At 36.5% G+C, this 15220-nt stretch overlaps 1 protein-coding gene across 1 annotated transcript in view; it reads left to right on the top strand.

Moving 5' to 3' along the window:
• LOC135686693 (uncharacterized) overlaps positions 1-15220 on the top strand; it is a 29721-nt gene that overhangs the window by 1977 nt on the left and 12524 nt on the right. The window contains exons 2-21 of the mRNA XM_065202983.2: positions 545-725; positions 3562-3768; positions 5591-5713; positions 7948-7989; positions 8583-8642; positions 8750-8845; positions 9448-9513; positions 9642-9731; positions 10203-10280; positions 10726-10812; positions 11003-11056; positions 11466-11607; positions 11850-12012; positions 12416-12476; positions 12860-13004; positions 13296-13477; positions 13627-13835; positions 14198-14261; positions 14413-14697; positions 14892-15074. Coding sequence (XP_065059055.2) covers positions 558-725; positions 3562-3768; positions 5591-5713; positions 7948-7989; positions 8583-8642; positions 8750-8845; positions 9448-9513; positions 9642-9731; positions 10203-10280; positions 10726-10812; positions 11003-11056; positions 11466-11607; positions 11850-12012; positions 12416-12476; positions 12860-13004; positions 13296-13477; positions 13627-13835; positions 14198-14261; positions 14413-14697; positions 14892-15074 — 2505 coding nt within the window. The 5' untranslated portion in view covers positions 545-557. The remainder of the gene's footprint in view (positions 1-544; positions 726-3561; positions 3769-5590; positions 5714-7947; positions 7990-8582; positions 8643-8749; positions 8846-9447; positions 9514-9641; positions 9732-10202; positions 10281-10725; positions 10813-11002; positions 11057-11465; positions 11608-11849; positions 12013-12415; positions 12477-12859; positions 13005-13295; positions 13478-13626; positions 13836-14197; positions 14262-14412; positions 14698-14891; positions 15075-15220) is intronic.

Here is a 15220-nt window from a genome sequence, read left to right as displayed (position 1 = left end):
AAATCAAATAAATCTGCCGGAGAATAGGCTTGATGGCCTGTGTCCTTGATGGTTATTAGAGGGTTATTAGATTAAAAATGATATCGAAAACCCAACGATATCGAAAACCCAACGTTGAATTTGCTGAATTTTTTCTCAAGGGGTAATCTTACGCAAATCATAATATTGCTTTGTTGGGAAGATTGTTTATGCTTGATCAAGTTGATTCAACCAATTCCAAAAATTTATTTTGCTCCGTGTTAATATTGTTTTTACGTTTTGAGGGGCTCTATAAATCGCTCTCCAAGGTTTTTTTTGGGTGCGCTCTAGGCGCGCGCGCTCGATCGAGCGCCTTTCCGGGCAAGGCCTGAAATATGCATTGGCCTTACGTTTATAAACTTTATTTTGGCACAGTTTCTTCCTAAAACATGTTGCAAGACAACTTGAGTTGGACTGTAGAGAGAAAAGGTTCTTATTGCAACCTGTGATTGTTAGGCAAATTTCTAAAAATGTTCGACTTTAATCAATCTTTACAGACTCATTAAATAATTTTTCTCCCTTTCAGACTAGTGAAGAGTATGCCTGACTTATCAGAGATACCCAAGGAAAATGTGAAAAAAAGAGGCATGGGTGGATCAGCTTCAAAAAGAGTGGGTGGAGACCGCACATTTTCAGATGAAAAGGAAGCTCAAACTTTTGATAGGCCAAGCAGACCCACACCACCTAATAGACCCTTGCCACTTCTGGTAAATATTAAATCATATATACATATATATATATATATATTTAGATATCTTAATTTTCATACAGTTAATACCAGACTACATCTTAGTGTCCTCCTAAATTGCGTAAGAAAAGTGATCAATCACCTGTCTTCTCCATCAATTTTCAAAACAACCACACATCTTAGATTCATACAACCAAACATACTTTTAATCTGGCCATGTTGAAATCATGTTGAAATCAACCAAACCAAGCATTTTCTAGGTTTAATTTTTTCACCCTTCCATCTGTGTTTTCATACAGTTCATAATGGAAGATGGAAAGGGTCGTCTGAGATACAATCAAGATTAATGGTCCTCTTGTCATACCAAAGGCTAATATCATTATTCTTTGCCAGGGGGCCATCAGGTGTCTGCATAGCAGGCTTCTTTTTTCTTTCTGGCCCCCTCCAGAATTAATTTGCCACAATGCTCCTGAACTCAGTACCCTGTTTACACTGATCTGTGCAAGTTTGGAACTGCGACAAACGATCGCAGCTCGCCCTTTCATTTACGCTAACACATTAGAAACAAGACTTTTTTGCTCTGCTATCTGGAATAGTTTTTGACCCTGCTACAAAAGTGGACAAATTTTATACCATCATGGTTCTGTTTTGAACTGTCGCGGTTTCGTTTTTGAACAGGACAGTGTAAATGGGGTCTGAAATAGCCAGATATGTAAGAGTTTGAATTGCACGCATGGCTTCCTTATGACGAAGACTGCCTCATTTATTCATGGGGCTTGCTACCAGCCAGTGTTGGCATAAAGTGGTACTAACGGTAGTAGTCTAGTACCATTTTATTTTTCTCTTTTTCCTTGTATTCAAGATATCAAACAGGAGATCGATTACTCAGCAGTATTAGTTTTGCATTCCTAGTACTGCCGACATGAAGATGAAATGAGTTGATCCAACAATGGAATCAATAAGAATGAATTTATGTTGTCAAGTACCTGTTTGCTGGATTTCTGTGAATTAATATCAATTTTATCTGCAATTAATTGACTGCAATGGTTTGATAACAATACAAGAAATTGCACATTGCACTGTCCGGTTTTGGGAGTATTAAGAGTTTTTCGACCCTTAAATCATTGGGTTGTCTCACCCACAAGCAACACCTGAGTTAACAGACACTAACTGATTGTCTATGAACATTTTAGAGAGTAACATCGATTCACATTGTCTCTGTCTGAAATCCAGATTCTAGATACAAAACATGATCCATGATGGTCTTTGTGCCTCCAACTTCTGGCAGTTTTAGAACCGTAATTCTTGGAAAAAATAGCAGTGGCTTTTGACTGAGAGCACAGGACCCTGATATTCCTCTGTTCAGATTGCCTATCTATGGCTTCCAAAATCTGCACCCCTTCATGTAGCCTCTCGAAAGTTCACGCCAAAGAGTTTGTGACCCCTTTGTCTGGGATGTCTGGGTCTAGACAGTTTCTCACCAGCTCTTGTATGAAAAAATCAGCATTGCAATGAACGATTTTCTCATGAATGACACTGCAACAGATTGCATCAACATAAATAGTCATAGATTCAGACAGAATGTAAACAGAATGTGTTATATTATTTTTGGAACTTTTAATGGATAAATTATGTTTCTTTCATTATAAATGTTTGATCAGGGCATGGTCTGCGGCAGGCCACACCCATATTCTGTAGACAAGTACTAATCTTTGTGAGTGTGTGCCACCACTACTACCAGGCAATCTAAAAGCCCTTTTTTTCATTCTGAATTGAGCATCAAAATTTGTCAAAAGCTTATTTCTGTTCGCCCCCACCTCTTTTGTTGCACTTGTTGAATATTTTCATGGTTTACTCCCATGTTCTCCTATTCATACAAAGCCCAATGTTTCGAAGTTTCAAACCATACACTTTTAGCCTTTGTTGACTTGTGAGACTCAGGTTTATCATTTGAATATCTTTATGGCTGTCCAAAAATTATCCTGATTCTCAGCCCCTTCTTTGAGCTGTGGAGACCTTTATTGATTCGTGATTGGATATTACTCTTGCCCCTTTCAGAAAAGTTCATGATTTCAAAGATATTAGCATAAAACCACTGAATCATAGACAAAGTTTTATAGCTAAAGGCAATATTATAGTAATACAGCACACAGTAAATTGAGGAGAATTATTAGTTTGAGAAGAATTGCCGACTTGCAGTGCACATAGATTATTGACTACAATAACTCATACATCATCGCTCAAGGAGAGAGAAAATGCCTTGGAAACGATCTGAAAAGAGATGAATTAATCTTTTAAAACTTATAGACTCATTTCAGGAAGTTATTGGAAACTAAGAACTCAAGAACTAAGACAAAAATTCAAAAGAACTAAGACAAAAATTCAAGCATTGAATTGCCTGTTCCCTGTGCATCTTGTCTTGATGGCTAACCATATTAATGTTTCAACTGATTATTTAGAAATGAACATACTGAATTAAAATTAGGCATGCAAAAGAATTATCTTTGATAGAAAGATTAAAGAAGAAATTATTATTAGCTGCAAATGAAAGAGAAAGAAGGAATAATGATAAAATATGTTTATGTTTAGATGAATGGCACCAGAAGAATGTCATGGTAAAGGGTCATAACATGATGAGGAAATTGCCAGAAAATTTACCTAAAATAAGAACAAATAGACAAATATTTTGTTCTGCTGGATATTTTGTCTGCTAACATAGCTGAATGATTACTCTATTTAGACAGTTAGAGAAATTTGTGATATTTGTATTTTCTGGCTTTTTGAAATGTTGCCCATTCTTGAAATTGTTTGTCCATCATGGCTGCTTTTGCTACTAAAAAGAATTTTTCATACAGGATTCCGATCGAGCTTCCTCACTGCCCAAAGTGTACAGCAAAACATTAGAAGACACAAGCAGTGCAGCTTCCTCACCAGGAAATTCAAATCGCAAAAAGCACACCCCAGCAACCATTCCTAGAACAAAGTTTACATCAGCCACTCCTTTGGAGCAAAGAATTGCCATTAATAGTCTTCGGCAGCGGCTAGAGTTTGATGATCAGAAAGTAAGTAGTAAAGCTTCAAGCCTGCCTAATTATTATGGAAACTTTTCATTTTGAATTCCAGTTAGAACTACAAATCTCACTATTACATGGGTAATTTGTAACTGGCTAGCTTGTTTTTACAAAATAATAATAATTATAATATATTTAATACTGTTAGCTTAACAACATGGAGCAATTTTAGAGATTGCATTATGGAAGTTACCAATCTTTTATAAGAACTTTGAATCGATTTGCATCTTTTGATGATTTTATTTCATTTGGAAGGAAGTTCCAAATCTTTGGACCCAAAAAGCTGATAGATTTTATCACTCTTTCTTTGCTACCCATGAACCAAGCTAATCTTTTTATTGCGTTTAGCTGAATGGCAGCTTTTTTGCAGACTTAATCAATATGCCAGTCAAATTTCAGTTGTTCATTGATTTGAATTCCAAGTAGAGTTACTTCACTACTTACATTTGTTTTGAAGCTATCATTATGTGAAATTCTGTAATGTGATTGTCGCTACTACCAACAATTAGTGATTGAAATGTCATTGAATTGGCTGTCATATGATTTGAACTAAACCAGTCAACTGCATTTACTAGTGTTATGCTGTACTAATCTATATAGTTCATCAGCATTCATAGCATAAATCGTATTATCGCCTGCAAAGTTACATAGGAATCACTCCTGGGTGAAGTGAAATTGAAGAGCAATGGTCCAATTATTGGGCCCTGAGGCACTCCTTGATTAAGTGGTCACCATGAACTAAAATATCCACTGTCTTTCACCATTTGTTTTTTGTCAGTGAGATAACTCTGTAAAAATTTGAGTGAATTTATACCAACTCCATAAGCAGCTAGTTTTGCCATTAGTAGATTTATGGGGAGGCTGTCAAAGGCTTTGGATAAATCCATAAGTACATCTGCAGTGTGTTTGTTAGCTTCTAGGCTAGTTTTCCACTCCTCTATTAATCTTATTATGCTGGGATGAAAAATGTTTTCTGTAGGCACAAATAAAATTCAGAGAAGTTCATGTTGAGAAATTGAGACAGAAATATTGGAACACTAACAGGTCCATGATTCTCTTTGTTGAATGGATCTTTCTTTTTGTATGCAGAAGAAACAACTGCCATTTTCATCAAACTAAGAAATGTTCCTTGTAGGATGCATTTGTTCAGAATATTTGCCAAAGGCCATGCAGTGATGTTAACAGAAAGCTTTAGGAATTTAGCACTTATCATATCATGGCCACGGGCTGTTTTTGTTAAGTTTAAGGATAATTTCTTTCGTTATTTTAAACAATCTTTTGGTGGTACAAAATTTGAAAATAACTTTGAACAAAGCAAACATTTAGTAAACTAAAGCTTTTTGTCTGACACTATTCAGAGTTTAAAACGTCAGAACATAGACCGAAAACTAGTGGCCATTTACATCATTTTCTTAGTAGTAGGTTGGAATTCAAAAAGTGCCTTTTGTTTCAAATTATGTTCATTTTGGTAAATGTTATGTTAGCTAAATAATTCGGAAAACATTAATTTATAAATTATTTAATAATTTTTACAGATGTGTTGAAAAATGCACTTGGCAAAAAGAAATAATTTTTTTCTCTTTTATACAGCATTTTGTTAATGTTCTAGTGATATTCAAAAAGTTTATGCAGTGTGATCTGCTATAATTTATCAAATCCTTTCAAAGCTTTTCTAATGGGAGTGGTAGTTATACTTGAAGCCTTACTAAAGCTAAAAGCGATATTTGCTGTGATGTCAATGAATTTTTAATTGATTTAGCTTTGCATCAAAATAACTCTAGAAGAAAATTTATTTAATGTAATTCCTTACTAGGGTAATGCAGTGAATGAAAGAGGTATCGCGGGTGCTTCAGCAGTTTTGTATGACCAAGCAAGCATCTCAAGTGTTACTGAGAGTCTACCAGCAAGTCAGCTTGAAAGCGATGCATCTGATATGGTAATAAATTTCATCCAATAGTTTGTGCAATTTTTTAGGCGGACGCCATTTGATTCGCAATGCAGAGTTGTTTCATGAATAAGATTTTTCAAATGTTTGCTTTTTTCAAAGCCAGTTTTGAATTATGTTTTCCGATCAATTCTTTTACCCTATTTTCGTGAGATGTTGCCATTGCTCCTGCCCACACCGTTTTGATCACAAAGAAATTAAAGGTGCTCCCATTACTCTGTATTTTTCCGTTCTCATATCCTTGTTCAAGCAGGTTTTGAAACTGACGATGAACGTTTTTTTTAAATGACTTCCGCTTTTTACATTAAAACAGTTCGTTTTCAAATTACTCCATTATCTGATAACCACGTTTTTCGCTGTCCGTTAAAATGATTCGTTTTAAAATTTAAAATTCTTTTTTTGATTAATAGCTTTGAACATCGTTATGAAATGACCCTGTTTTCGAGCGTATCAATGGGAACGTGAAATCAAAGACGGGTTTTTCTCCAACTGCTGATCAGATTTGAAACTTTGTCATGTTTCTAAAGTCACTGAAACCTGTCTTTTGCGAACAGTAGCCTTACGATTAATTTGATCATTTGTGCAAGTCTCTCTTCTTGAAATAGAGATGAATGAGAAAATACCATTGAAAGAGTTAAGGATAAATACCTAAAATCGAAGAGGGGAATGAATATATATCACCGAAAAGCATCCAAACTTCAAAAGAAATCAAATTTCCTTCTACGGCCGTTTCGTTGGAGAGTGCAGGGGCTTGGCGGTAGGGGGGAAGTGGGCAGAATGGGCCGTGGCTGTTTTCAAAATTTGAAGGATTTTCGGAAAAATCACTGTTATGTCGGAAAGCCCTTCGGTAAAAAGGAGAAGTGAAACGAACCTTTTAGCAACATAAATTACTTAGACTAAAGTTCTTTCCGATTGTCGAGGGGCAATTTACTTTTGTAAAGAAAATACCACAAAAATTTCCACACAAAAAATGATTTCTGAGAAATTACCGATTTCTACCATAGAGTGATTTGCTGCTCGGATTTTGTCAATTAAAACCCGAATCTTCAAGCGCCAAATTTGGTTGTGGAAATTGATCAAGATTAGTAATAAATTATTTTCCTAATTAAATACTAAACCCCGGGGACAGTGCTAATTTTGTGCCTATCACCAGATTTGAAAATTTTGTCCCAGATTTGAAAAATTATGCAGTTATGTTGCATAAAGTAGAACATTTGAAAATGAGAACAAGGATGTCGATCAATACCATCGCTTTCCGCCAATGGATATTCATTTTAAGAATAAGATTTTATTATCAAAATATGCTCCAAAGAATGCAATTTCCGGTGAACTTGAAGCAGTAAGATCATAACAAGTTTTCCCCTTTGGCGGCCGCTTAGGGAAATAACTTTTTATACCCTTCTCTTATTCTACCGATCTAAAGGGTTGCGAGGTGTCATGAATGTTCGCAGTAGGTATGAAAAAAAAAGGGACACGATGAAAGTGCATTTTAAATATCTTTCCAGCTAAGGCAAAAGTTGAGTCCCCCCCCCCCTCCCCTTTACACTTACATTGGTTTTTTTCTTTCTGGCCCCCTCTGGAATCATTTGCTACGACCCTCCTGGGAGAGTGATGTAAAATCTAGAAACTTGCCCTCGTTGAGAGTAAAATGGACATAACTATACAATGTAGCATTTAGTTTATTTTAAAAGTTTTGCTAAGTTTAGTGTATCAGTAGAAAAACTTTCTTGTTTTGTGTTACCAAATAAATTTGATTCGCGCGCCCCAGTCTTTTGACACGTGTTTTTGATAGAGTGGTTAATTTCTGAATGCGGAAGCCGTGGAATTGGATGATATTTTAGAATATGCATTGTTTCCTTTTGTAAGAATTGTCTTTGTATGTGCATATTTGTATGTGCATATATATTGATCTTTGTCTTAAGTTCCTAATTATGCAGCATGTGGAATGGTATTTTTAAACATGCCTCTTCTGTGCCATGGACATGATTTGTGTCATCTAATTATCCATCTCGTGGAATCACCCAGCCCTGATTATGATCCTGATTATGATTCTGATTATGATTCTGATTATGAACCTAATTATGAACCTAGTGGCGACGAAAATGGAAGCTTTGGATTCGTTAGGAAGAAGAGTTCTTCCATATCATTTGCATGTGTTCCTTGCTTTCTGCTTTATGTATCTTATCATCATAGCATATTTATATTTATTTATGTTTGTATTTCAGGTTGATACAACTAAGATAACCCAAAGGTTAAACCAAGTCAGGGTAAGGCTGTATTACATTTGTGGCTGTGATTGCATTGAGTTGTTTTTCATTCAAACGATATTGAGTTAAACAACTTTCGCACTTTGGTTGTTATACTTAAGCAACGCATTTTCAAAAGGCTAATTGCAAAATATCTAAAAAGTATTAACCAATGATATGTGTGAATAAAGAAAAGGTCACCATAGCAGTCTGCTCGACGGACTCGAAGGAGTTCTTGTGGCGAAAAATCGATGTAGCAAATAAGAAACACCGCCGAAAATGAACAACAACAAATACACGTAAATCAGTGAAGGCTAATATTTCACTCCGGCATGAATCAGTGAAGGCTTATGTTACTTGCTACAATCAATCATATGCTGCCTTTGTTTATGGGTGTCTCTCTGGGAAGGCATTTGGCATGAGCAATCTTTTGCGTAACTAAATCATAAAGATTTTGCTTTAAATTATCCGTTAGTTATATTATACTCTATTAGGTCTACACCCGCAGTTTTCTTTGTTGCCTTTCTGTACTGTGCATATGTTTTTAGTTGTTTGCGAAACCTGTTTGCAAGTAGGCAATTGTGAGCTCAAAGTTGTGTGTCATCTATCTGTAGGAATATTTGAAGCAAGCAACTTCATTATATGTGAATTTGTCAACTAAAGAATATATTGAGGTATGGTATTCCTTATTCATTTTTCTTCTTATATAGCTTTTATTTCCATGCATTCAAAGCATTTCAATCTTTAAAGATATTGGTGATTATTTGATTTGCATTTACAGGACTCTGAAATAGAGCATATAGAAAAGCTTGGGAAACTTATTCAGCAACTTCGTCTTCAAGAGCAGGGATATGTTGATTTGCTGCAGCGGACACTGGTAAAATATACCATTTATGCTACTTTGTACTATATACTGTTTCCACAAATAATTACCATATGTATTATGTATAATCAAGTTATCAGTATCACAAGTACGTATGATTGCGGAAGAAATAATGTCCCTTCTTGGAGAGGGCCCCAATAACAGGGGCGTTTATTTCAATAATCATCGAATGTCTATTGAGGTAGAAATATTAATTTATTATTATTCCTTTTTCAGTCGCAAAACAGCTCAAAAGATAAACAAAAAATTGTTTAGCCGCTATTCTATCATCCAGCCTTTATCCAAGTTTTTGTCCTCATCGAAATTGCCTGTTTCTGATGGTCCTCTACAGAGTCCATCTCAAATGAGACTTCTATTGTCTTTGTTACTGACTTCTATTGTTTTTGTTACTGACTTCTATCGTCTTTTTCAATTCTTTTCCTGTAAGCTAAAAGATCAGGTTTCGAGTTTGCATTTCTTTTAAGAACTATAGTATCCTGTCTAGCGTCAGTTGCTACTAGGCTGCTTATCTCATTTTGGTATTTTATGTAGATGTATCATTTTTTTGGCTCATTTTTTCTTGGTACCATACCTAAATGTTTTCTTTGATTATTTAGGATATGGATCAGTCTGCTGATTTGACCCCAGCGTCAAGTGTCTTGTCACTCAAGCAGCAAAATGAAGTATGCAATTGCATTTATATATAAACATTTTGTGTCAATTTTACTATGATCTAGGATTTTATTTCTTAGGCTCGATTTTGCATGAAATTTAAGAAGTAATTGCTTTTCATTTTCCATTTCATATTAAGATTGAAAATGAGGAAGACCAGCAGCAGGAATTGAAAAGACTTCAGATGCAACATGCACTTTTGAGGAAAATTGTAGATCAACAGCAGCAGGTGATTGAATGCCTATCTATATGTTTAAACATGTTTACATTTCTAAGTACAGCAAAGGACATTTTTAAGCGGTTTCTCTGATTTTTGTACCCATGCAGTCAATCAGCATGCGTTGCTGATTTATCAATTTCTATTGTGTGAGGTAGGCCCCTCCGGATGTATTTTCACTAATTGTTTTATATGGCTTGATTGAAAACGTAGAATAAACAAGTAGCAACATCTCAGTTGCTCTTTAAGAACAAACTGCTGAAAGTCAGCATCCAAGAGCAGTAAAAATAGCTGAAGATTAGCCAGAAAACAAGCATTTTCCTTTAGAGTCCGACAACGTTTCCTGTCTGCACTAAGAATATATTATGCCGGCTAAGGCTGTTGAGGGCCAGGCAGCTGTTGAGGATGTAATATTTATATTGTAATCAGGCATAGCTTAGGTCTGGATAACATTGTGACATGAAATCATGCTTTTTATTTTAGATCCAAGACCTGAAGAAGAAGCAAGCAACATTAGCATCGCTACAGGAGCAGGCAGAGGAACTGATGAAATCAGCTGATGTAATAATTTCTTTCTATCCTTAGATGTTAATTTTTTATTTAGATGAAAGACATTGAAGCAAAATCAAGGCGTGGAAATAAAGAGTTTTGTCTGACTGTTTAGCAAATGTTTACATAAGATTTTTATTGGTAATTCATATGTCACTTTATTAGTTTAAAATCAGGTCCGAACCATGCAGCAAATGGGCACGTTGTTGTAACATTAAGAAGGCTTGATAGTTGACTTTGAGTGGATAAGACCTGACAAACTGACCTTATTCAACTGACGATTCAGAGCAGGCGTTTGATCTTATAAGGCACAACCTTATCTTTGTTTGTTTACCTGTTTTCATCAAACTGCGTCTGATAATCGCTTTTTGAAGCGATTGTTTGCAGGCCAGCTAAAGGTTTAGGCCCATTACAGATTGATAAGGCTTGGAACTGATACATGAAACAATACTTTTAGATGACGAAAGATGTTCCTGTACCAAACAACAAAGACGTGAATGAAACCAGCCACATACTGAATTCTCGTTATCAAGAATTCACCCAGGTGAGATCCTAGCTAGTTAGCACTTGTTAGCACCAAGTCATCTATTTTCATCTTGAATGCAATTCTTCGTGCGTTTTCTTTGCCGTTGATCTTTGCTTTTTTTGTTTTGCTTGACAGAATCTGATCTAATAAACTTAATGAAATAATAAGACACCTGAATGCCTTATTATCGATATTGCTCTATTGATAGGGATCAACCTCGCAAGCTACCGAACGTTTTATCGACCAGGCAAAAGACAATGAGGTAAGCTTCTTGAAATTTTTCTCTTTATAGGATGGTGTGTTTGTAAATGGATTATTTTCAGTAAGATTTTGCTGCCTAGAATCACAATTTAGTTGCATATTGCTCCATAAATTATGTTTATACATCTCCCCTGCATTTGTCAATTTTCACCAGTGGCTTATTGCCTAGTGATGTTCTCTTCCTTCCTGTTACATTTTGATGGAATTCCTGGCATCTAAGCCATTCTTTTATTCCCTTTTTCATTCAAACCACGTTTGGGTATTAATTTTCGACCAGCTGGATATTGATTATTTGTCATTATCCGGGCGTTACATGCTCTGAGGAGTATCAGGAAAAATTTTCTGTAGATGTTGCAAAGGTTATTTGCTATTGTATGACATCTTGCATTACTGGAAATTGATTTTCAAAGGAGGCGGCGTTGTTTGATGCTGATATGGTGCAAAGGAAGCTAGAGCTGGAGAATAAATTGATGAACTTACAAGCGAAAAAGCAGAAGATGGACACTCTTCTGGCAACTTTGAAATCTTCAAGAGACGCCCTCACCACTTTCCGTATGTCTATTAACTCCAAGCTAATACTTTATTTTTGGCACAATGCAATGCAATTTGGGTAAAACACCCATTAGTTTTTATGACGGGCATCGTATTGTATTATAGTTATTGATAATAAGTCTGTATGAATTATAAACATAAGTGAAGCATGTTCTTCTACAACGATCTTTTTCTCATACATTCTTATATTGCCTTGTGGATCCCTGAGATTAACAATGATTGATGGACTTTTTTACAAATAGCGCAAGGGCCAGATGAACCATTGCCCGAGGTGCAAGATATGAAGGAAACAGCCGAGACAACTGATTTTGAAAAGCTGGAAATGCAGAGATCAGCTATTAAGCAGCAACAAGAGAACGCCGTTCAGGCGATGCAGCATGCCAAAACCGTACAGGAGAAACTAAAGTAAGTTGCTTCGTTTCACATGGTTTTTAATCCAAGTATATGGTATATGGATCAAACTTTCAAGTTCCCAAATGCTTTGTTATGTTACAGGGTGCTGAAAACATGACTCTGGTGTCCCTATGATACTAATGCAGCCATGAATTAGCACTGGTTTCTTCTTAAATAATTGAAAATCTTTGCCATGCCAAGTCTGTGCGGATAGTAACCGAGTATGATGTGAAACTATCATTTCCAGATAGCATTTTGCCATACTGAGTGGTAAGGATGGTATCTAACTTACCATCCGAATTGTCCATGATGTGCAACAAACGATTGTCAATCTAACAATAATCTAATTTCAATCTTTGGCTTTGAAATCTATTCAAAGATTGGTAATTTTTACTGGATCGTTTTGATTCTTTAGAAAATTAAAGGAAGTCAAACAGAGGTTGGAAGATTTAACAAAAGTTGTCTCTGAGTATGAGGTAATTTTACTTTCCATTCTGTTTTTTCGTAACTGGCCTTAAGATGAAGATCAAATCCATTAAACGTGAAGCTCAGAGTTGCAACACAGAACCGTCCTGGTCCATGTACACACCAAATATTATATAATAGTCGAAAAAGGTTTAAGTCGTGAATTTTTAACTTTTTTTAATTGTTTTAAAATAAGTTGCAAAGTCTTGTGGTTGCACATTTATTGAGTGTAGCTGTGAAATGAACACTTGCTTTCAGGTTTTTAACTGTATTCTTTTTATGGCTAGCATTCAGAATGCGCCAGTGTTTTGAGGTGGTTACACTTTAAGCAATTAATTCCCGTGGAGGTTGGTACAAAACTGTATTTGCTGTAACCTTGCCTTCCAATTTGCAGCATTCGCAAGTCCAGCCCGTACTCGATGGTGACAAAATCCAAGCAGGGTTGCCCCCTGCAGGCTATGGGGGTGCAAGACCTAGAGGTGCTAATGCAGTACAGCCTCAGTTGAACGCAGAAATAGCGGATTTGTCGAATGGCATTGGTCAGTAATTCATTATATTGTAAATTCCTCTGAAAGGTTATTTAATAATATTCAGAGATTGAGGTAAATGTTAAGCTCCGCTTCTAGCTGTAAGGAGTTTGTTGCCAGCCAAGGCCAATAGTATAGAAATAGCCAAATGTGGCATTACCACTTCAAACTTCAATTTTTGTGACCACTTGTATGCAACTAGTTGTCGATTAGGTGGTTTTAGTGTAGATTTTAGCTGTTGCATGATACTGGTATTTGAAAAACATTTAAGTTGTTACGTGTGTTTTTCAATCTTCAATTCAGACAATAGAATGAGGCCAACCCCTCCGTGGTCGCAGTCACAGAGAACGGCGATCGATGTCACTAGAAACCCAAGTTCTGCTAAAGACAATAAAGTTTCTGCCAACATTGGTATCGCATCTGCTATGGAAAAGAATCTTGCGTCCGAGGACCAGGACAACGACCTCTCCTCAAAGATAAGGCATGTTGTTTTCTGTTGTTTTTTTCACGTGTTTCGTGTTTCAATCAAGTGTTTTCGTGTTTCGTGTATTATTTTTTAGCACGGGTTGACTGGGTAAAATTATTTTTTAGTTAAGCATTGTATTAATCACTTCTCCTTGTTTTCTGCAGGCAGCTGCAAGAGGCAAGACAAAGACTAGCATTGGTACAGAAGACTACACAGGCAACATCATCACAAATAGATGAAGAAAGGCAAAATATTGATTTGACAGAAACGAACACAGCCAGTGTGACAGCAACAGAATCGGAGAGTGAGTCAGAGAGCACGACTACTGCCGAGGATTTGTCCTGGCAGGAAGACCCAGAGTTTCAAGCTAAAGTCAGGTTGGTCACTTGTTCCGTTCCATTGAATTGCACCCCTTAGGTCTGTGTGTTTCAATGTAATAATACCGATGGTCTATGCAAACAAGGGCGTCAACATTTGCTAGTGAGACTGACTAGTGAGTTTGCTAGTGAGATTGGCTCAGCGGAATGCGGTTTGATTTTGAGGCAAGTAACGGGAGTTAGATTCCAGCCGAGAGCAGGACAATGGAATTGGGCAGCATCCTTGTATTAAAAATTTTGTCTGTCAGTCTTTGTCCTTTGTATATGTATATATTTACCAAGAGGTATTCGAACCACGTCTCTATTCTTCTTTTAAATTCAAGTTTTTTGAAGTAGCCATTTGAATTTGAATTTTCCGTCAGGCGACTACAGCAAGCAAAGGAGAAGCTGAAACATTTGCAAGAATTGGTCAATTCAGTTCAGCAGGTATCAGAAAAGCATTCCCAATTTCAGCTAATCATTAGAATTATACAGTGCATGGCCTTATGTAGCAGTGCCTAACTATTTTATCAAGATTGGTCCTTTGCTTTCCTTTTTTTTTGCTTTGCAAAGTAAACAAACAAGTTTTTATATTTAGGATGGCATGGCAATAGATGATCTTGCAAATATCTCCTTGAGTAGCAAGGATTCTTCAGTCAAAGACGACGAAGATGATAACGAGGATGGTGATGATGAGGGCGGTGAAAACGAGGATGCTGAAAACGAGGATGGTGGTGATGGTGAGACGGATGAAGAAGATGAAGTGACGAGTGAACAGCAGTCTGTGGCCGAAAATGATGTTGATGATGCTGAGAGTAGCATGGCAGAGGAAGCAAATGATGATAGGATGAGCAAGCAGAGTGATGGTAGCACACTTAATAATGTGAGTGCCCTTCGCCCTCCTGCATGCAAATCACCTTTTGCAGCAGCTCAGCTTTGTTTGAAATTACCTAATTAAAAGTAGTGTTTCCAAAATAATCATGTTTATTGGTGACTTCGTTATATTATAGATCTAATCATGTTTTCACCTTTCTTAATGTTCGTCAAACGGTGTCATTTTTGAGTACTTTCTTTCAGGCAGTTGCCATGCTTGATAGGGAAATCGAGTACCAAGCAAGTTTAAGTCGACAAAAGCAAGAGTTAGAGAAACTTCTCATAGAAAAGCAGAAGCTGCTAGAAGCCCAGCGACAGCTAACTGAAATAGCAAGAACAACTTTGGTGCCAATTGGTGAAAAGGATGTCCCAGACTCCTCTTCGAAGGTAGTTTGCTGCTCAGTCCCTTAGCAAATAACCTCAATATATTTGCATCTTAATTCCAACGCTCAATGTCTTGGGATACATTCTACCTGCTCATGACAGAAATCTGAATACATTCGAGTGAATACATTCAATCTGAATAACTAAAC

This window comes from Rhopilema esculentum, chromosome 6 (assembly GCF_057945365.1).
Source record: "Rhopilema esculentum isolate cy_ngs chromosome 6, ASM5794536v1, whole genome shotgun sequence".
Lineage (NCBI taxonomy): Eukaryota > Metazoa > Cnidaria > Scyphozoa > Rhizostomeae > Rhizostomatidae > Rhopilema > Rhopilema esculentum.
The sequence above is the reverse complement of the archived record's forward strand: the minus strand, read 5'-3'. Positions and strand labels throughout refer to the sequence as shown.